The sequence below is a fragment of the Chlorocebus sabaeus genome, chromosome 9, assembly GCF_047675955.1.
Source record: "Chlorocebus sabaeus isolate Y175 chromosome 9, mChlSab1.0.hap1, whole genome shotgun sequence".
NCBI lineage: Eukaryota > Metazoa > Chordata > Mammalia > Primates > Cercopithecidae > Chlorocebus > Chlorocebus sabaeus.
In genome coordinates this window covers 106,773,938-106,797,507 of record NC_132912.1, presented here as the reverse complement: position 1 = coordinate 106,797,507, position 23,570 = coordinate 106,773,938, and the positions used below count along the sequence as shown (strand labels likewise).

The following is a 23,570-nucleotide window of genomic DNA, read 5'->3' as shown; positions in this document are numbered from 1 at the left end:
TGGCAGATCAACTCTCATTCAAGTGACACAAGTAACTAAATAGAAGAGGTAAGACATAAAATAGGTTTTAACAATTCATAAACATCTCTTTAGGACAATTAACTCATTTTGGCTACTCCTTTAGATTAAGAGAAAATACTTACCCAAAGATTGTTCTCATAATAGAAGGCATCTAGAAGTTTGACTATATTTGGGTGATCACAAGATGCTAATATATCAATCTCCACCATGTAATCTTCAAGTTCTTCTTCAGATTTAGTGTCAATCACTTTTGCAGCAGCTAAAACACTGGTCTCTTTATTCTGGGCCTGAAAATGAAAGTATCGAGGTATTACACCTCAAATGCATCGCTTTCTAATTTTTTATTATTTTAATAGTTTAATTTTTAATTCATATTTATGTTTAGGCTGTCTTTTAAAAATAGTGTGTCAAGAGAATGAGAAGACAAGTCACAGACTGAGAAAATGTTTGCAAGACACTTATTTGATAAAGGAAAGTTTTAGGTTCGCAGCAAAATTGTGTGGAAAGTACAGAAAGTTCCCTCGTACCCCATGCATAACCTTCCCCCGCGATCAACACTGCATACCAGAGTGATACATCTGGTACTATGATGAACCTACATTAACACATCATTATCACCCCAAGTCCAAAGTTTACATTACAGCTTGCTTTTGCATCTATGGGTTTCAACAAATGTGTAATGGCATGTAGCCATCATTATAATATCATACAGAATAGTTTCACTGCCCTAAAAATCCTCCATGTTCTGCCTACTCATCCCCTCCTTCCTCCAACCCCTGGCAACCACTGATCTTTTTACTGCATCCATAGTTTTGCATTTGCTTTTTCCGGTATGTCATATACTTGGAATCAGACTGTGTATAGACCTTTCTGATTAGCTTCTTTCACTTAGTAATATGTATTTACAGTTCCTTAATGTCTTCATGGCTTAATAACTCATTTCTTTTCAGCACTGAATAATATTCTATTGTCTGGATATACCACAGTTTATCCATTCACTTACTTAAGGATATGTTGATTGTTTCCCAGTTTGGGCAATTATGAATAAAGCTTCTATAAACATGTATGTGCAGGTTTCTGTGTAGACATGTTTTTCAACTTATCTGGGTAATAACCAAGGAGTACAACTGCTGGATCATATGGTTAAGAGTATGTTTAGTTTTTTAAGAAACTGCCAAACTGTCTTCCAAAATGGCTGAAAGAGTCTGCATACACACCAGCAATGAATGAGTTCCTGTTGCTCCACATCCTCACCAGCATTTGGGGTTGCCAGCAAGCATGGCTTTCACCAGTCTAACAGCTCTATAGTAGTACTTGTATCTTTTCAATTTACAATTCCCTAATGACATATGATGTTGAGCATCTTTTCATATACTTATTTGTCAAATCTTTGGCGAGGTGTCTGTTCAAATCTTTTGCCCATTTTTTAACTGGGCTGTTCATTTCCTAAGTGTTAGGTTTTAAGAGTTCTTTGCATATTCTGGATAACTTTCCTTTATCAAATATGTGTCTTGCAAGTATTTTCTCAGTCTGTGGCTTGTCTTCTCATTGTCTTGACACACTATTTGTAAAAGACAGCCTAAACACAAATATGAATGAGTGCATGCTACAGCTATGCGCTGCGCTAAGGGCTCACATGCACAGGGACAGCATTTCGAATCACAGCCTCTGGGGGGTCAGACCACTAGGATTTAAATTCTGGTGGTTTTGCCACTTATTGGCTGTGTTGCTTGGGGCAATTTACAAAATCCCTCTTTTAGTTTCCTCATCAGTAAAAATTACCCATACCTACACCTCACAAGTTCATGAGAATTAAGATAACATATATCGGCCAAGTGAAAAAAAAACACAAATCAACATTTAATATAGTATCTGGCATATATAGGAGGATTCAAAAATCTTAGCTGTAATTACTATTACTATTTAATCTTCACAACAACCCCATATTATTATCTCTAAAGGAGGATATAAATGAGCTTTGAGGGGTTAAAAGGCTTCCCCAGGTCATGTAGCTAGTAAGAGGCCAAAACAGAATTTAAATCCAGGTTTGTTTCCAAAGGCCTTTCTGCTGGAGGATGAAACCCATTTTATGCCAGAGGTTGCAAAAACCTTTTTTGTGAAATTAACCCATTTATGCTGGAGGTTGCAAATTTTTTGTGTGTGAAAAATCAGACCTTGGCAATTACCTTGGGCAGTAGGATATAAAAAACTCCCACAAGCTTAGCACTTCAATAATGGAACACTAGGTATAATCATTACCCATGAAGGGTGGCAGAATACACCACTTCAAACATGCCACTTTGACATAAGGATCACTTTGAGTGAAAGGCACTTGAAAAACAGCAGATGCAAGAAGGGCATCCTAATCTTCCACCTTTTCTTCCTGAAACTAGGAAATAAAATGTTCCTGTGAAAGATGTCTTCTCTATCCCAGGAGAAAAGAAACATTCTTTGATAGGGAGTCATAGTCAAGAGAATTGTGTACAAACAGACCTTATTAAATTAAATGTTTTCCTTTAGCCTCCCCATATAACATATCTACTTTTCCACAATTGCCTCTCTTCTTTCAACCTAACACAAAAGCATGTAGGTTTTGCCATTTCTCTATGACTTCATTTTCTTCTGAGGGCTCCCATGTCACATAAAACTTATATTAAATTTCTATGCTTTTCTCTTCTACTCTATCTGGTGTCAATTTAATTCTTGGGCCCAGCAGGGACCCTAAGATGGTGGAGGCAAAGTTTTGTGTCCTCTTACCCTTTCCAGTCTCCCCATATTTCTATCATTTGGTCATTTTTCCTTGTTCTTAGTACTTTAACTTTCCCGTTTTCTTTCTTTGGTTAACTTCTCACCGCCATTTATTACAAATGAAAGGTTTCCAAATACGTAGTAGATACCAGGATCATCTCTTAACGTTAGGAATCATATCTTAAAATGCTAACTAGGTTGTTTTTATAAGACATTTCAATATGATATATGTTAACATCACTTCAGCAAAACTGTACTTATTACATTAAAAACAGATACTAAATTTTTTAAAGTTAATAAATGTTTCAATAAATGTCTAAATCTCACTTTTGAGAATTTATCAGAAGGAGATAATTTCATAAAATAGAACTCATGCAGATACAAAAATACTCATCAAAGCAGCATTTGCAATAGGGAAAAAGTGAATCAGCCTAAATGTCCATTAACAGGAACCTGCTTAAATCATGCAGTACAGTTCTACAATGGAAAATTACGCAGCCACTAAAATTAATTGACTGATGTCCTAGAGATTTTAAAGATGTGTTTTTTATACTTGTGAATGGGTTGGCATGAAGGAAGAAAAATAATTCACACTAGATAATCTCTAAAATTCCTCACAGTAACAAATTCTATCATATATTGATTATACCAACAATGATATCATTTGGTTTAATATAAGTAATAAAAGTTACATTACAAAGAATAGTCCCTCAAATTATTGCTTGAAAATAATTACTCATCAGGATCTGGTTCTAAAAAACTCTAAAAAAACAAAACTGAAATAAATATTTATAAGTGTGACACTATTCTCTACACTAATATAACTGGGACATAAAGTATTTTTTTAAAAAAGAGCTTATCTACCTAATATCTAAAGGCATAAAAACTCTTCACATAGGCCAGGCGCGGTGGATCACATCTGTAATCCCAGTACTTTGGGAGGTCAAGGCAGGTGGATCACAAGGGCAGGAGTGCGAGACCAGCTTGGCCAACATGGTGAAACCCGTTCCTACTAAAAATACAAAATCAGCCAGGCATGGTGGTGGATGCCTGTAAACCCAACTATTCGGGAGGCTGAGGCAGGAGAATCGCTTGAACCCAGGAGGCGGACATCACAGTGAGCCGAGATCATGCCATTGCACTCCAGCCTGGGCAACGACCAAGACTCTGTCTCAGGGAAAAGAAAAAAAAAAAAATCTTCACATAAAGGCTTAATGAAATAACTAAACCCAGGGTCCCCAACCACGGGGCCACAAACCAGTACCAGTCCACGGCCTGTTACAAACCAGGATGCATAGCAGGAGATGAGCAGCAGGCATAGCAGGAGATGAGCAGCAGGCAAGTGAGCAAAGCTTCATCTGTATTTACAGTCACTCCCCATTGCTCACAATACCACCTGAGCTCTGTCTCCTGTCAGATCAGCAGCAGCATTAGCTTCTCAGAGGAGCATGAACTCTATTGTGAACTGTGAACCCTGTTATGAACTGCATATGCGAGGGACCTAGGTTATGCGCTCCTTATGAGAATCTAACACCTGATGATCTGTCACTATCTCCCATCACCCCAAGATGGGAACATCTAGTTGCAGAAAAACAAGCTCAGAGCTCCCACTGATTCTATATTATGGTGAGTTGTATAATTATTTCATTATATATTACAATGTAATAATAATAGAAATAAAGTGTACAATAAACGTAACACACTTGAATCATCCCCAAAACATCCCTGCATCCAGTCTGTGGAAAAGTTGTCTTCCACGAAACCAGTCCCTGGTGCCAAAGAGGATAGGGACCACTGAACTAAACAAATGTTAAAAACAAGAATGGAATAACAAATACCCAATCTTAATTTAAAAATATAACTTCTGTTGATAAAAAGATTTCACAGTCATGATCACCTAAAATCACTGTTTATTTTCATGAATCATCAATAGAGCTTGGCCACATTACATAAACAAATGAGGGATTCTGGGAAACATAAGTTGTCTCAATGTTCCATACTGGCTTCATATCCTAAAAAAATTACACCCTCATATTACTCGTTTGAACAGAAGGTATTCCCTGGGTGGTGAGTACAGGAATAATTTTTAAATCTTAATTTATTTTCTTTCTATATTTTTACATTTTCTAACATTATATAGTATTTCATAATGAAGAATATATTTTAATAAAATTTTCAGCTGGAAACTGAAAGACCAGCACAGAAAACAGAGATGATTTCAGTCCCAAAGAGGTGTTAGTCAATCAAAGGCAAACAAACAAACCAACAAACAAAAAACACGTCAGATAAATACGAAAAGAATCTAAAAAAACAAGGAATAAAAAGAAAAAATAATCACTGGGACTGATTCTGTCAATCTGGATGATTTCATCTCAAGGCTGAGGTATTCTTCCCCCACCAAAAGAAGAAGAGCCTAACTGTCCAGTGTGTAAGAACATTTAACCGTAAAATGTAAAAACTAAATAACTCAAATTGCTGTTCATGAACATCCACTACAAGGCACTGGTCCAAGCTGTGGAAAACACAAAGACAAACAACACCCCAGTGAAATGTGCTCTAGAAAAGAAACGCAATACAGCCGTCCCCTCTATCCCCAGGGAATACATCCCAAGACCCCAGTGGATGCCAGAAAATTTGAATAGTACTAAACCCTATGTATATTATGTTTTTTCTTTGCATATATATCTATGATAAAGTTTAATTTATAAACTAGGCACAGTAAGAGATTAACAATAACTAATAATAAAATAGAACAATTGTAACAATATACTATCATAAAAATTATGTGAATGTGGTCTCTCAATACATCTTACTGTACTGTACTCACCTATTTTCAGACTGCAGGTAGATAAAACCATGGAAAGTGAAACCTCGGATAAGGGGGAACTACTGCATAAAAATCTATTAAAAATCTCGGTCAAATCTTGACCAAAAGAGTTGATCTGCTGAAACCCATTCATTCTTCCAGCAAATACTTACTGAGTGCCTTCTATGTGTTAGGTCACTGTTCTAGATGCTGACAATGTACAAACAAAAATCTCTGTGCTGGGGTACTTACAATTTTGGGGAGTGGACACTCAACAAATAAATTAGTATATTAGCAATTAGTACTGTGGGAAAAAGTAAACTAATAAGAAAGATGAGGAGGCTGGGAGTGGTGGCTCATGCCTGGAATCCCAGCACTTTGGAAGGTCAATGTGGGCAGATCACTTGGGCCCAAGAGTTTGAGACCAGCATGGACAAATGGCGAAACACCGTCTCTACCAAAAAATACAAAAATTAGCAGGGTGTAGTGGTGCATGCCTGTAATTCCAGGAGACTCAGGAGACTCAGGCACATGAATCACTTGAACCTGGGAGGGAGGGGTTGCAGTGAGCCAAGACTGCACCATTGCGCTCCAGCATGGTTGACAGAGTGAGACTCCGTCTCAAAAAAAATGAAATAAAATAAGATGAGGAAATGGGGTATGGGAGTACACAGACAAGAGTTTACAACTTAAATAGGGTAGTTAAGTTAGGTCTAACTGAGGTGATATTTCAGCATATCAACATCAACAAAATTCAATGATTATTTTAATGTTTTTAGCTATATAAATTGGACCTTTTAGTATTTTACAAAGAAATCAGTAAGAAAAATCTCAAATTATTTCAAGTATGTTATCCTACATAGTAATATCCATCGTGCTATTAGAAGAGGTATGGATCTCTGCACTTTCCATTTAGTAACTTATTTAATCCTTGTATCAGTTAGGGTCCAGACAGGAGGAAAATCACATTGATTATTTTAGTAGAGAAAATTGAATAAAAACAATTACTAACTCTATTGCTAACTGAAAAAATAATACAAAGGATCAGGGAGGTAACAACTACAGGCAAAAGCTACCAACCCTAGGACTATGGGAACAAAGGGAAAAACTGAAATTATTAAAACTCAGAAGCTCAGAGGAAGGGTTCCACAGAGCTGAAACTCAGACAGACCTCTGAGGAGACAGTGCTGCTCAGTTGGTGCTGTTGTCTCTGAAGAGGGGTCCTGTGAGACTGGAACCCAAACTTTTGAGGAACAGGGTACCAACCAACTGGTGCTGGTGTTATGAAGGGTTATGATGAGGTTAGTTCTGTGAGTGTTGGAAAACCTACAAACTGTATTCAACAGCTGCTACAGAAAGAAACTGCTGATGCTGGAGCAAAAACTAAACTTCTATAAGGGTGATGGTCAAAGTAACAAGAAAGCAGACAGGAAGTTCACAGGAAACAAGACAAAGGTATAAGTCACTTCTTCCTCCTCCTCCTTGCAGCCTCCCTCTAGTGCCCTATACTTTTGAAACAGAAATGAGCTGCTAGCAAGGCAGGAATGTGATCTGCAGTCTTTGAACCAGCATCACAAAGTAAAGTATGGAAGGGAGTACTTGGAACTGAGATTAAGAACTGGCATAATCCTTCTAAAACCTACGAGCAACACAGATGGGAGAGCTAAGGTACAGAGTAGAGTAAACGTTTGGGTAATAAATATCCTAAGTTACAAAAAGCTATTAAATGAAGAGAGGGGAAACTGCACTGAAAGAAGCATATACTTTTAGACTGTTGATACTGTTACCTGTTTTAAATTACATGCAAATTATGATCTCTTCAGTCCTGCTAGGATTTTGGTAGGAACAAGTATCAATATTAAAAAAGAATAAAATTGCTCATCATCATTTAGCAAAGATACAGGGTTAACTCTCATTATTTGTGGTAGTTATGCTCTATAAAGTCGCTGCATGCACTGAATTAGCGACTACTAAAACATTGTTCATAGGGAAATCCATGCACATACACACACCCCTCACATAGATTATCATATTCTTAAATCCTGAAAACAATTCATCCTGGGAGATTCTCCTTTCTTTATTTTACAAAAGAGAAATGAGGTATTTAAGTGTTAACTGACTTGTAGAAGGTCATCCCAAAAACAGATGTCAGACTTGGGATTCAAATGCTGTCCAACTGGCCCCACAGCCAGACCTTCTTGCACTTCACTACACTGCCCTCTGCTGTCTCCATCCTCTGGTCATCTCTCCATGACAGGTGAAATCAAGGCAGTGTCACCTTGTTCAAGTTCGGCTGGGAATGTGCTTGTCAGAGGATTCAATTTTTTTTGCAGCTTTGCGCATACACACAAATAACCAAATAAGTGCTGCAAGTATAGATTTTAGGACTGCAAGTAAACTTTAACAGGCAGGCAAATTCACAAATACAAAATCTGCAAATAATGAGGATCAACTGTACATATTCTTTCCACAATTTCTGTAAAATATTACAGAAATCCAAAGGCTATGTCATTTCCTGAATTCTGCAAAAGACAAAAAAATACACTTTATATTATCCTTGTATTTTCTCCACATTCCCAAACTCTATTTTATTTATATTGTTCTGGTTATGTATTCAAAATTTAGTCATTGGTCAAAATACATCAACAAAATGGTGTCAGTAATAAGTTAAACTGGCTAAGTCTGCAGTTTCCAAAATGTTTTACCAATTCTCACATCACACAGTTTTCCTGCTTATTTCAAGGACTTATTGACTCTGAGCAGCATGAATATGCAGAAACAAACACAACTGTGTAATAAAGAAGCTAAGGAAATCCCGAGAATCCCTATCCTAAAATTCACATGAAATCTCAATGGACCCTGAATAGCCAAAATAATCTTGAAAAAGAACAAAGCTCGAAGACTCACGCTTCCTGATTTCAAACTTACTACGAAGCTACAGTAATCAAAACAGTGCAGTCCTGAAACATAAACCAATGGAATAGAGACCAGAAAGAAAAACTGCATATATATGGTCTAATGATTTTTGGCATGGGTTCCAAGACCAGTTAATGAGAAAAGGGCAGCGTTTTCAAAAAATGGTACTGGGAAATCTGAATATCCACATGTGAAACAGTGAAGTTGGACCCTTACCGTTATAACACCATAAACAGAAATTAACTCAAAATAGACCAACGAAAAACCTAAATGTAAGACCTAAAACTATAAAAAACTCTCAGAAGACAGCATGAGGCAAAAGCTTTATGATACTGAATTTGACAATGAATTCTGAGATATGACACCAAAGGACAGGCAACAAAAGGAAACACAGAACTGGACTTGATGAAATTGTAAAATGTTATACATTTTAAAAGACAATATTAGAGTAAAATGGCAACTTACAGAGTGACAGAAAATCTTTACAAATCATATATCTGATGAGGATTAATATCCAGAATATACAGAGAACTCCTAAAACCCAACAACAACAACAGTAACAACAAAAACCACAACTAGCCCAATTCAAAAATGGGCAAAGGAGCTGAACAGGTATTTCTCCAAGGAAGATATACAAATGGCCAATAAGCACATGAAAAGATGCTCAACATCACTAATATTAGAGAAATATAAGTCAAAACTATAGTAAGTACCACCTTACACCCACTAGGATGACTCTTATTTTAAAAAAGAATGAAAAGAACAAGTATAGGCAAAGATGTGGAGAAATTAGAACTCTTGTTTTGTGCACAAATCGATGGAAATGTAAAATTGGTACAGCTACAGAAAACAGTATGGCAGTTCCCCCTGAAAATTAAAAAATAGATTCCTACAAGATCTAGGAATTCCACTCCTGGGTATATACCCTAAAAAACTGAAAGCAGGGTCTCAAAGAGATACTTGTACACCCATGTTCATAGCTAAACACACAACAGCTAAAACATGGAAGCAATCCAAGTGACATCAACAGATGAGTGGATAAGCAAAATGTGTATATATATACCATAAATATTATTCAGCCTTAAAAAGGAAGGAAATTCTAACATATGCTATGACATGGATGAACCTTAAGGTTCATTACGCTAAATGAACTAAGTTAGTCACAAAATGATAAATACTGTATGATTCCATTTAATGAGGTACTTAGAGGAATCAAAATCACAGTATCAAAAAGTAGAAGAACAGTTGCCTAGGCCTGGAGGAAGGAAGAAATAGGAAGTTAGTGTTTAACAGGGTAGAGTTTCATTTTAAAAGATAAGAGGCATGGGGATGGGCAGTGGTGACGGTTGCACATTATGAATGTATTTAATACCATTGAACTAGACATTTAAAAATCATGAAGATGGTGAATCTTCATAGGATATTAAAAAATAGTCAAGAGAGTAAATTTTATGTGTATTTTACTACAATTAAAAAATTGAAAAACAAATTTACACAAATTTTGTAGTTTCAAAGTAAGCATTAATAAATAATCGTTTGTTTTGCTCTAACAATTCTAAAAATTTAACCTAAAAGAATGTCATGGAAATATACTATGTGCATATGGACATCCATTATATGATGGAAGCATTGCAAAGCAGTAAGAAAAGGACGGTCTTTAAAGTACATGGTGCTGGGACAACTGGGTATCTACATAGAAAAAATAAAATTCGGCCCTTACCTCACTCTATAAGCAAAAATCAACACCCGTTTAATTACAGACCTAATGTAGAAGGCAATATCATAAAACTTCACAAAGATAACACAGCAGGATATCTTCACCATCTTGGGTAGGGAAGAATTTCTAAAGACAAAAACATTAGCCATGTAGGGAAAAGTTAATACATTTCACTATATTAAAACTTAAAATGTCTACACAAAAAAGAACATCCTAAAGACAAACCACAAAGCAAAAGAAAATATGTACATCATATATAACTGACAAAGGATATGTATCCAAAATATATAATGACCCCCATAAATCAATGAGAAAAAGAGAGAGCCCAAAAGACTTAATGGCCAATAAACATATGAAAAGGAGTTCAACCTCATTAGTAATCAGGGATGATACCACTTCACATCCATCAGGGCACAGACAAAAAAAAAGGGGGCCAGAAAAAAGATTCTATCAAGGTTAATTTAAAGATCCAAAATCAGATATGGTATGTAGTTTCTTGGCCATTCTTTATAAAATTTTGGCAGGATAGTCTGAAATAAATTAAGTAATATTACTTTATATTTATTTATTTATTTTGAGACAGAGTCTCGCTCTGTCGCCCAGGCTGGAGTGCAGTGGTGTGATCTCGGCTCACTGCAAGCTCCGCCTAATTTTTTGTATTTTTAGTAGAGACGGGGTTTCACCACGTTAGCCAGGATGGTCTGATCTCCTGACCTCGTAATCCACCCGCTTTGGCCTCCCAAAGTGCTGGGATTACAGGCATGAGCCACCGCGCCTGGCTCTACTTTATCTTTAAATGTTAGTAAGCCATAACACAGACCTTTAAAATTTTAAGAGACTTTATAAAGCTCATGCCATACAACATACCAACTGGAAATAAAACATGCTTTACAAGCAAAGATAAAATATCTTGGCTGGATACGGTGGTTCATGCCTATAATCCCAGCACTTTGGGAGGCCAAGGCCAGCAGATAGCATAAGTCCAGGAGTTGGGGACCAGCCTGGCCAACATGGCGAAACCCTATCTCTACTAAAAAATACAAAAATTAGCTGGGTGTGGTGGCACATGCCTGTAATCCCAGCTACTCCAGAGGCTGAGGCATGAGAATCACTTGAACCTGGGAAGCGGAGGTTGCAGTGAGCCAAGATCATGGCACAGCACTCCTGTCTGGGCAACAGAGCAAGACCCTGTCTCAAAAAAAAAATTAAAATTGGCCGGGCGCGGTGGCTCAAGCCTGTAATCCCAGCACTTTGGGAGGCCGAGACGGGCGGATCACGAGGTCAGGAGATCGAGACCATCCTGGCTAACACGGTGAAACCCCGTCTCTACTAAAAATACAAAAAACTAGCCGGGCGAGGTGGCGGGCGCCTGTAGTCCCAGCTACTCCGGAGGCTGAGGCAGGAGAATGGCGTAAACCCGGGAGGCGGAGCTTGCAGTGAGCTGAGATCCGGCCACTGCAGTCCAGCCCGGGCTACAGAGCAAGACTCCGTCTCAAAAAAAAAAAAAAAAAAAAAAAAATTAAAATTAAAAAATAAAATATCTTGATTTCCAGTACATTTCGTTAAAATTGAGATGCTAAAATAACAACATACAAAGAGAAATGAAATTTATTAACTTTGCTCACACTTTCCAAGAAAGGAGGAAGGGATGGAAGGAGGGATGATTCAAATACCTTCCCTTTCTAAAGAAAGCACTCAAATTAACTAATATTTCAGCATTAATTTATAAGAAGTGTGGGCTGATAAGCTGGTAAACTGGAAAAGTTGATCATCTTATAAATTAAAAGAACAATAAAATATTGTTTTTATACTCCATACGTACATTCAGTAGTTACATCCTTACAGATAAAAAACAGAAGGTTAGTAAGAAACACAGGGATGTAAAATAACTGCCCTGGTCTTGACATTTTTCTTCCCATTATCTTGAGATGAGATTATCACTTAAAAACTACTTCTGAAAATGATTCCTCTTTAAGAAAAAAAAAATTCACTGAATCGATTAATTCCTTCTGTTAAAATTTTTTCTGAAATTTCAAAACCATCTCAGTTCTCATTTTGGTACATAAAAGTGACAGATTTTTATAATAAAAAGGCAACATTTCATACAGTGACAACAATAGCATCTTATATTCAAGCAGAAGTGTACCTTGGCATAAAGACACTACTGTGGCAAAATAAGAATTAACTGCTTCTGTTACAGAGTTGTGTTAAAGATCTGTGTGAATTTAAACACAGATTTACAAAGAATAAACATGGGAATAAAGTAATACGTCACTTTATCTAGAAGTCTATGTCAGCACATAAACAATAACTTTCTGGTTGAAAACAGAAAACTAAGAAGGAAAGTTTAAAACTTTAAAATTGTGCCAGAAAATATAGTATAAAATAATTCACTAAATTACTAACATTTCCAATGTCAAGTTATTTAAAATTGTTCAGAAAGGATTAACATAATTAGACAAGTAAAAAAAAACAAGGGTACAAATAATTGAAAGGAGAAAATCCTTAAGAAAAGAAAATGAAAAAGAGAAACAGATAATGAAGGGATAAATGGATGAATGGATGGATAGACGTGTGTAATAAAGTCAGTATAGCAAAATATGAACACCTGTAGAATCTAGGTAGTGGATACATGTATGTTCACTATACAACTTCTTTTACATGTCAACATTTTTATAGGATTGAAAAATTTCAATGTTGAGGGGAAAATAAACAATAAGAGCACTCAATAAGGTTAAGATATTATAGAATAGTAATTAATAGCTTTCTTATATCCAAACAATAATTGCAAAACATAATGGAAGAACTATCCCATTCAAAATAGTAGCTGAAAAGATAAAATATTAAGGCAAAAATTTAACAAGGAAATGCAGAACTCGTATGAAAAAATATTAAAAATTTAAGGAATAATAGCTGTTTGCGGTTGTTTGAGACGAGGTCTTGCTCTGTCACCAAGGCTGGAGTGCAGTGGCACAATCACAGCTCACTGCAGCCTACACCAAGTTCTAGGGATCCTCCCACTTCAGCCTCCCCAGCAGCTGTGACCACAGGCGAGTGCTATCATGCCCAGCTAATTTTTTTACTACTTCCCGTAGACATGGGGTCTCGCTATATTGCCCAGGCTGTTCTTGAACTCCTGGGCTCAAGCAATCCTCCTGCCTCAAATTTATAAAGTGCTGGGATTATAGGCATCAGTCACTGCACCTAGCCAGATAACAGTTTTTACTGAGGTTTTGGGGCAAGCAAAAGCAGTATTTGTTCACTCTGTTTATTTTCAACCTTTGTTTTCTAATAAACTTATTTTCTAATTTTAAAATACCTCTATGGATCAGGAAAAAGAATTAAATAAATGAAAAGCAATCTACATTGTGGAAAAAGGACCTCATATCCTACAAATCATTAAGGAAAAAATAAATAACCAAAAATGTTAATAGACAAATGAATAACACAGATGAATCCTGAAAAATTACACTCAAACAGTGGTACTGATTCTGCCATCCAGGAGACATTTGGCAATGTCTGGAGGTATTCTAGGTTGTCACAAAGAGGTAGGGTCAGGGAAGCATCCTACAGTGCATAGTACAGCCCTCCATAAAAAAAGAATTATCCTGTCCAAAACGGCTGTAGTGCCAACACTGAGAAACCCTGTGCTAAGTGCAAAAAGTCATACATAAGAACACATATTGTATGTCTCCCTTTATTAAAAAATTCTAGAAAAGGCAAAATTACAGAGTCATTTCTAAAGCAAGTAAGTACTATCTTGAGCTTGGTGTGGGAATAGAAACTAACTGCAAAATAGGCACATGGGAACCTTCTAGGGGTGACAGAAAGGTTCCAAAGCCGGATTGTAGTAATGGTTGCAAAACTATACAGATTTACTAAAACTGACAAAATTATTTACTTAAAATGGGTGAATTTTGTGGTATATAAATTATACCTCAAAATAGTTTTTTTTCAATTGGGCAAATAACCAGGAATTCCACAAAAAAAGACACCCAAATATTGAATAAGCACATAAAAAGGCACTCAACTTCATTAGTCATCAGGAAAATGTAAATAAAACCACCACACTCAACAGAATGGCTAACAAAAAACATTGAAGATAATATTAGTAACAATACCAAGTGTAAGTGAAGACACAGAGCAACTGGGAAAACTCCCATACCCTACTGACGCGAGTGTAAATTGGTACAACCACCTTGGAAGACGGGTAGTATCTTCTAAAGCTGAAAATACATATAACCTATGACCTAGAAAATTCCTTCCCAGTATATAACCAACAGAAAAAATGGCATATTGCACCAAAATGCACAAGAATATTCATGAATCGTATTTTTTTTTTAATTAAAAAAATTTAAGGCTGGATACGGTGACTCACACCTGTAATCTTAGCAATCTGGGAGGCCGAGGTGGGCAGATCTCTTGAGCCTAAGAATTTGAGACCAGCCTGGGCAACATGGCAAAATCCCATCTCTACAAAAAAGACAAAAATTAGCTGGGCATGGTGGCAGGTGCCTACAGTCCCAGCTACTTGGGAGGCTGGGGTGGGAGGATCACTTGAGCCTGGGGAGTTGATCACGCCACTGCACTCCAGCCTGGATGACAGAGGTGAGACTCTGTCTCAAGAAAAAAAAAAATAATAAAACAAATAAAGATGGAATCTCCCTATGTTGTCCAGGCTGGACTTGAACTCCTGGGCTCAAGCGACCCTCCCACCTTGGCATCCCAAAGTGCTGGGATTACAGGCATGAGCCCCTGCACCGGGCCATGAATCATATTCTTAATATACAAAAAGTGTAAACAATCCAAATACTACAGAATGGATAAACTATAATATTTCATAAAATACCATAAAGCAAAGAAAAAGATCAAATGACTACTACATGCAACAACACAGATGAAACTCACTCATATAATGTTTAGCAAAAGAAGCCCAATACAAAGGAATATATTAAATGATTACAGGATTAAAAGAATCATGTAAATGATTGTATGAAGCCCAAAAACACACCAATAAGATTGCAGTAGTCTGAGTAAGAGACTACAGCAGTTTTGACTAGTGAAATGACAGTGAAGAAAGAAAGAAGTAGATTTGAGAAATATTTAGTAGGTAGAATTAACAGGCCTTGGTGTTTAATTAAGTTTGGAGGGGAAGGCAGCAACAGGTGTTAAAAATGACCTCTAGGTCTCTGGCCTATGCAACTGGTAGATGGAAGTGGTAATTACTGAATGGGAACACAGAAGGAGCAAATTTGTGGATGATATCATGAGCTGAATTAGTTCATCTTTTGGACTTGCAGTTTAAGGTATCTGTGAGACATCTAAGCAGAAATCTCTAACAGACGGTTGGATGGGTAGATTTGGAGTTCAAAAGGGAAGTATTAGGGTAGAGACAGAAATTGCATTTAGATGGTAACTGAAGCCATGGGAGAAGGCAGCCTATACCCAAGCCCTGTGGAATTCTCACACCTTAAAGACAGAAAGAGGAAGAGTCAGCAAAGGAACGTGAGGAATAGACACAGAGGTGGAAGGAAAATCAAGAGTATGATGACTTAAAAGCCAAAAGATGAACTTTTTAAAGGAAAGAATGGTCAAGTATCTCAAATGGTCGTGACAGGTCAAGTAAGAATGGTAAGTGTACCCTGAATTTAGGGACATGAAGAATCTTAAGACCATGGCAAGAGTCATTATTGGGGGAAGTGGTGGGTGGAGGTTGTCAAATAAATAATACAAGAAAATGTCACAGAACTGAAGGACGTAAGTCTTTGGATTGAAAGGACTAACCAAGAGCCCAGCAAAACGAAAGAAGACGATGAGACCTACATCAAAGTACATCACCATGAACAGAGGATAAAAGAAAATCCTAAAGGCTATTAAGAGAAAAAGATGGCAAAGGATCCAGGAAGCAAAATGGCATCAGACATTCAACAGCAACTCTTGAAGCCAGAAGATAATGAATGGAAGAAAGTCTTCAAAACTAACAGACTCTAAATCTTAAAAATTCTTTAAAAACTTACTTTTAAACTAGAATTATATATATTAAGTTGTGACCTTACAATAAAGACATATTTAGACAGGCAAGTTCTTAAAAAATATGTTTTCCATGGATCCTTTCTCAGAAGGCTACTAAAGGCTGTACACAACAAAAACAAGGAGGAAATACGAACAGGAAAAACAAAGTATTTAAAACATCCTTGAAGTAGTTTGTGTTCCCAAAACTTCTAGGGAAAAAACTGTAACTCATTATTAAGATACTAAAAAAGACCTAAACAGAGATAAAACATGCACAGGTGGGAAGACTCAATATCAAAAAGAGGTTAATTTTTCCAAAACTAATTTATAAATTCAATGAGATCTCTCCAAAAAAACCAGTTTTTTTTGTTTTGTTTTGTTTTGTTTTTGTGGCACTCAACCAGGCTAACTGGAAAATGTACATAGAAGCCCTGAGGGCCAAGAATAATACTAAACTATGTTGAAGAAACAGCAGACATTTATTTTAATGCTTTCCTAATTAAGACAGTGGGATACTGGTACAGGAATAGACAAATAGATCAATGAAGAGAACACAGAATGCAGAAACAGACACATGCTACACAACAGAGCACTGCAGAGCAGTGGGGAAATATTTTTCTTTCCAGTGAATAGTTCTGGGACAATCGTGTATCCATATGGGGAAAAAAAAGAAACTGGACCCCTACCTCACACCATTTACAAAAATCTATTCTAGGTAGATTGTAGATCTAATTGTTAAAGAAAAGCAAAATCATAAAGCTTTTAGAAGATAATATAGAAAATTATCTTCATGATCACAGGCTAGGAAAAAATGTCTTAAACATAACACACAAAGCATCAACTGTAAAGGAAAAAACTGACAAATTGGACCATATTAAAGAATTCATAAAAAGACACTACAATGAGAATGAAAAAACAGGTCTCAGAATAAGAATATATTTACAATAACTATCACCAGCAAATAGTTAAAATTCAAAACACATATATTGTACACAAACACACATACACACTCAACATATGAACAAAAAGACACCAATAGAAAAATGAGTAAGAGACCCGAACACAAAAGAAGAAATTCAGATTACCAAAAATATATTAAAAGAATTATTTTTAGTAATCTGTGAAAGGTGAATTAAACGCACAATAAGAAATGTAACACATTATCAGGCTGTCAAAAGTTTAAAATTCTGACAACACTAAATGTTAGCAAAGATGCAGGGCAAGGAAATTCTTAAACTGCTGGTGGGAATGTAAACTTGTGTAATTAGTTTGGCATCATCTGGTAAAATTAAAGATACACTACCCTATAACCTAGCAATTCCAATCCTGGATTAACGCTTAGTGAAACTCATGCATATGTGCAACTACTATTTTGTGTAAGAACCAAAAACTGAAAGCAACCAATATATCCACTAATAGTACAATAGTAAATAATTGGTGATATCATCATATAACAGAATACAATGCTACAATAAAAAAGAACTACAGCTCTATGTGATAAAGATGAACCTCACAAACATAATACTGATTTTGAAAGAAGCAAGACACAAAAGAATATGCTCAATATGATTCCATTCATATAAAGCTCAAGTGCATACAAAACTAAATTTATAACATTTAGGGATATAAACCTAGACAGTAAATGATTAAGAAAAGCAAAAAAACGAATAATTTAAAGATATGATAGTGGTTTCCTTTAGGGAGAGAGAAGGTATTAGACACAGAAAAGAGGCAACAGGGATTCTCGGATGTTGGCAGAATTCCTTGACACTGATGGTTGTTAATAATAATTCACTTCATTATCTGCTAAATGTATATGTTTCCATACTTTTTAACACAAACATTATATATTTTACTATTTTTTAAAAGACACAAAGCCATCAGTTGTCATACAGAAATCACTTTCATCCAGCACACAGCCAAGAGTTTAGTTTCAACTAGTTTAATAGATAATACAGCTTTCCAGAAATGCAATTCAATTAATATCTTATGTCATTCTTTTTTTCTGTTAAAAACGAAAGAAATCCAGTGGGGGAAGCAGGGGGCGGTGGCTCACGCCTGTAATCTCAGCACTTTGGGAGGCCAAGGCAGGCAGATCACCTGAGGTCAGGAGTTCAAGACCACCCTGGCTAACATGGTGAAACCCTGTCTCTACTAAAAATACAAAAAATTAGCCAGGCACAGTGGCATGCACCTGTGGTCCCAACTACTATGGAGGCTGAGGCAGGAGAATTGCTTGAACCTGGGAAGCGGAGATAGCAGTAAGCCAAGATTGCGCCACTGCACTGCAGCCTGGACGATAGAGAGGGACTCCATCTCAAAAAAAAAAAAAAAAAAAAGAAATCCAAAGATTAAAAAATTGTTAAGGATATGACCTATCTTCATTTATATATCAAATAATACTATTTTTAAAAGAGAAAATAAATTTAAAGTAGTGAAGTTTTTTCAGGCAAGGAAGTAACTGCTAAATGTGTACAGTGCTGGACTGAGTGGATGGAATACAACAAGTATACCATGGAAGAATGACACAAACTAAATACACAACATGATTACCTATAGGTTACACACTCCAAATCTGAAAATCTAATCTGAAATGCTCCAAAATCTGAAACTTTCTGAGTGCTAACATAACATGATGTTCAAAGGAAATGCTCACTACAGCATTTTCAATTTCAGATATTCAATAACTAAGTATAATGCAAATATTCCAAAATCCAAAAAATTCCAAAATCCGAAACACTTCTGGTCCCAAGCATTTGGGAAATGGGATACTCAACCTCATCTCTATTTACAATATGATCTTTGTACGTTACCAATTTCCATAAGCAAATGATAGAATCAAGTTTATAAACAGTTTTCTACTACATACTACTATGTACAATGTTAAGGTTCCACAGCTTTTTCCCCCAAATATAAGGAAGTTTATAAATCCTCAATTTCTACGGAATCTTGAAAAACAAAAACTTTTAGAAAAAAGAGGCCATAAGAAGTCAGATGTTTTAATTTCAAATTTTATTTTTTAAAAAACTCATACCCTACTCCTTAGAAGCAGACAGCAGTGAAATGAAAAAAGAAAAAATAGTGCCAGCCCATGCTCTTCAAATATCATACTAAAATACAGTCATCAAGACCACAGAAATTCTTCTTGACACGATTTTATAGTGCTCAAATAACTACATGAAATAAGACTCTTGTTTTTCAGAAAATTTTCAATTAATGTCTCAGTATAGGAAGATAGATCACATTTTGCAGAAAGTGTCGTGAAAGAACAACACAGGGCTTTAGTATCACCACACAATCTGCCCATGCCATTAGAAACCAACAAAATGGTTTATTATCTTCTTGGTTCCTTTTCCTATCTCACCCGGTATTTTGCATCTATGAGCTCTAAATGTAATTTCTACCATTTACTGAGCCCTTTCAATGTGCCTTATATTTATTATCTTCTTTAATCCTCACACTGAGGATATCTTACGGATGAGCAAAGTTAGGTATAGGACAAATAAGAAACTTGCTCAAGGTCATATGCTGCTATTGAGTGAGAGAGCTGTTATATTCCAACTTCAGAGACAGTGCTCTTACTACTAAACTGTTTATATTTGATAAAACATATTTACACCATGAAAACTGCCCATAATCACCTACCACCTTCTAACTACAAGATTCTAGGTGCCTTGAGGATTTATTTTTGCCTTTCCAGGCTAAGTACATACTCACAGAACTTTAATGGGTGAAAGAATCTCAACTCTTAAGAAAAAGTCAGTATTATGGCTAAGAAAACGGAGGCCCAGAGAAGTTATGTGTTTTGTCCAGGATTACAAAGCTGGTTTCTGACAGCCAGCACTAAAACACAACTCTAGATTCCTAGGAGTGATCTTCCCACTACACTGAAGCCTTGCATCTTATGTAGCTCTTCTGAATCCCATACTCTACCCTCCACACAAATAACAAAGCTTATTTTGCCAACTTCCACAGCATATGATAGCTTCCACGATAGCATTCATATGTAGATAAAACACATCCTTTCATTTCAACAAGTAAACAGATACATCACTATATGCTAAGGCAGTGGATGAACCCAAATACATATCAAAATTTTGGCCCTTAATTTTATTATAGAAACATAAACATATTAACTGTAATAAGTGACGAGTGCTATAATAGCCATGTGAACAATGTGTTCTGAAAGCACAGAGAGAGGAGTAGATACTGCAGCCTGGATAAAGAATGAGGACTGGGGTTTTGACTTGATGCACTTGAGGCAGGGCAAAGGCAGAAGTATAATGGTGCTTAGAAAGTAGTAGGCAGCCGGGGATGGTGGCTTCCCGCCTGTAATCCTAGCACTTTGGGAGGCCGAGGCGGGCGGATCACCTGAGGTCAGGAGTTCGAGACCAGCCTGACCAACATGGAGAAACTCTACTTGTACTAAAAATAAAAAATTAGCCGGGCGTGGTGGCACATGCCTGTAAACCCAGCTACTCCGGAGGCTGAGGCAGGAGAATCGCTTGAACCTGGGAAGGGGAGGTTGCAGTGAGCTGAGATCGCGCTATTGCACTCCAGCCTGGGCAACAAGGGCAAAACTCTATCGCAAAAAAAAAAAAAAAAAAAAAAGGTAGTGGGCAAAATGCTCTCATTTCTTCCAGCGACTGTTAAAATAAAAAACAATACTAAATATGGGCTCAGAAGACCTGAGTTCACGTCTACGCTGAGACTCATGTGGCTGTGAACAATTTCAATATCTTCATCTGTGAAATGTGGATACTAATACTGACCTGCCTACCTCACAAGATTTTTATGGGGGCCAAATTATTTGAAAGTACTTAACTTCAAAGCCCTGTATAAACGTAAGTTATTTTCTTACGTTTTCACTTCTAGGCAACCCTGTGGGTCCTTCCCCTAAACGCTGTCTCATAAAAAATTCGCCCTTCAGGATGAAAATACTCCAATGACATCATTCATATGTCTAGGAGATATATTACTAGGAGACCATATTACTAGGAGATAGTAAACAGTTAACATTAGTGCCTTCAGGTTGAAACGCCAAGCTTCTTCCTATTGAAATAAATATATGCGTGTGTGTTTTTAATTTCTTAAGCGCTGATACTTCTAGTCAATGCTTACCATAAATATATTTAAAACTAGTACCACATGAAGGTCTTCTTTTGGAAATTTTGTCAGAAATTCCATTTCATTTTATAGTATGCTGTAGAGCAACCAACTCAAGAAGAGACCGCAAGTAGCAATCACTTTGATCCCAACTAGTTCTGTATTAGCTCTAGATACAACCAGAAAAATACCCTGGACCCTAAAAAGGGAACTGTTACAGTACAAGCATGCACGCGAATCCAGTCAGTAGACAAATCCACTGCAAAGTGCAATGAGTTTCTCATTTCTGAAGGGCACAACCAGACCCCTCCTATAAATTAAGGAACACTCTCATTTCCTTTGAAGTTCGACAGAGTAGACTTTATAACCCTGTTTCCCTTTCCAATCGCTCTTTAAACTCCATCCAGGCCCCATTTTGTTCCGTAAACCCGACTTCTTACCTACTCCTTGGATGACCAGCCAAGTAAAGTTGCATCGAACCGTAACAGTCAAAAGAAGGAGCAAGAGACAGGAAAGGGACTAGGGGAGCAGAAGTCCTCCCGCCACTCCAGGCCAGTGGCTGTTTTATCTTCGCAGTACAACTTCCCGTTTTCTCCTTCTTACCTTGTACACCTTCCCAAAGGCTCCGTCGCCCAATTCTCCTATAATCTCCCAAAAGTCTTCGGGGTTCAGGTCCCTCTTCACGTGTTCGTACTGCTTCTTCTTCTTCTCGCTCCCCAACTTGAAGATCTTACGGAAATTGAAGAAGGACATTTTTCCTCCCAACACAGAGTTCCTTGCACTTAAGGACTAAAAACAATAAAAGGCAAAGTTTCTCCTCCCTGCTCTCCCGCGCGAGCCCGGCTGGCGGCGGCGGGCGCGGCGTCCCTCGGCCCCCGCAGCTCCGGCCGGGCGGTCCCGGGAGAAGGCGGGGCGGCGACCCGGGCTCCGGCCCGCGGTGGGGGTGCTGCGCGAGCGGCCCCTCCGCCAAGCCCGGCCCGCGAGCGGCGCGGTGGGCACCTCGCCTCCGACCCACCCTCCGGGAGCGGCACCTGCCCGCAAGCTCGCTCCCACTCGGCCTGGTCCGACGGGTCCGAGCGGTCAGGACGCCCGTGGCGGCGGCGGCTTAGGCCCGTGTCACGGCGAGTCTCCAGGGGCGGCGGCTACTCCGGGAAAGAGAAGCGGCCGGCGGCCTCGGAGACGGGCAGTCGAGGAGCCGAGCCCTCCCGCCTCGGGCTGCGAGCCTAGGGTCTCCGCCGTCGCCGTCCGCTCCCGCGGCGCAAGGCCCGCGCGTCCCCTCGGGTCTAGGGCGCCGCCGCCACCTCCGCCGCCTGGCTCCCTCCCTAGCCCACACAGCCTCGGCCTGGAGCGCGCGCCGACGCCGACTCCGTAGCGCGCCCGCGCGCTTTCCCGGCTGCGCGCCCGCCCGGTCACGCGCCCTGCTCGCCGCGCGCTCGCGTTGGGGCGTCCCCTCTGGCCCCGCGCACGCGCGCTGGGTCCCGCAGACTGGCTGTCCCCGAGGGTTCGCGTGAGCGGAGCACCGGTCTTGGGGTGCGGGGGCCTCGTGTGATGGACGCATTTGCTCTTTGGTCCCTGACGATTGTTTCTCATTTGCCCTCCAAGGCCCAAATCCTGTCAGTCCACGACCTTGGTGGAGCGGCCCCCGTGGGCAGGACCCTGTTGATTGTGCTAGCGGATGTTGCCTCCATTCTGGATCTGGGAAAAACTGGAGTGAAAGGCCGACCTATTAGGGTTGGGACCCGAAAGCGGACTTTTTCGCTCTCAGATGGGCCCCAGGTACAATGAGAGGGGAGCTTGTGTGGTGGTTGTGAACTTGAGCTTTGGAGAGAGAGAACTGTGTGACCTTGGGCAGGTAACCTCTCCGAGTCTCAGTTTCCTCGCTGTAAAATGAAGATCCTAATAGTCCCTACCAGAAGGTTGTGAATGAGGCAATGGATGGAAGCCTTTTGCGCGGCCCCTGCACCCGCAAACGCTCAATCTTAGTTCCTACTCTTGTTGTTTTAACTGTGCAGGCAAGATAGACACAGATACCTAAAAATTGTTTAACACAACTTTTTTTTTTTTCCTTTTTTTCTTTTTCTTTCTTTTTGAGACGGAGTCTCGCTCTGTTGCCCAGCCTGGAGTGCAGTGGGGCGAACTCGGCTCACTGCAAACTCCGCCTCCGGGCTTCACACCGTTCTCCTGTCTCAGCCTCCGGAGTGGCTGGGACTACAGGCGCCCGCCACCACGCCCGGCTAGTTTTTT

At 38.5% G+C, this 23,570-nt stretch overlaps 1 protein-coding gene across 2 annotated transcripts in view; it reads right to left on the bottom strand.

Moving 5' to 3' along the window:
• Window positions 1-22,695, bottom strand: part of SLK (STE20 like kinase) — a 61,086-nt gene extending 38,391 nt beyond the window's left edge. For both annotated transcript variants that reach the window (XM_007964030.3, XM_007964031.3), the window contains exons 1-2: window positions 21,930-22,695; window positions 144-308 (exon numbers count right to left, since the gene is read on the bottom strand). In XM_007964030.3, the coding sequence (XP_007962221.3) occupies window positions 144-308; window positions 21,930-22,079 (315 nt within the window). In that variant the 5' untranslated portion in view covers window positions 22,080-22,695. The remainder of the gene's footprint in view (window positions 1-143; window positions 309-21,929) is intronic.
• Window positions 22,696-23,570: the final 875 nt, after the last annotated feature.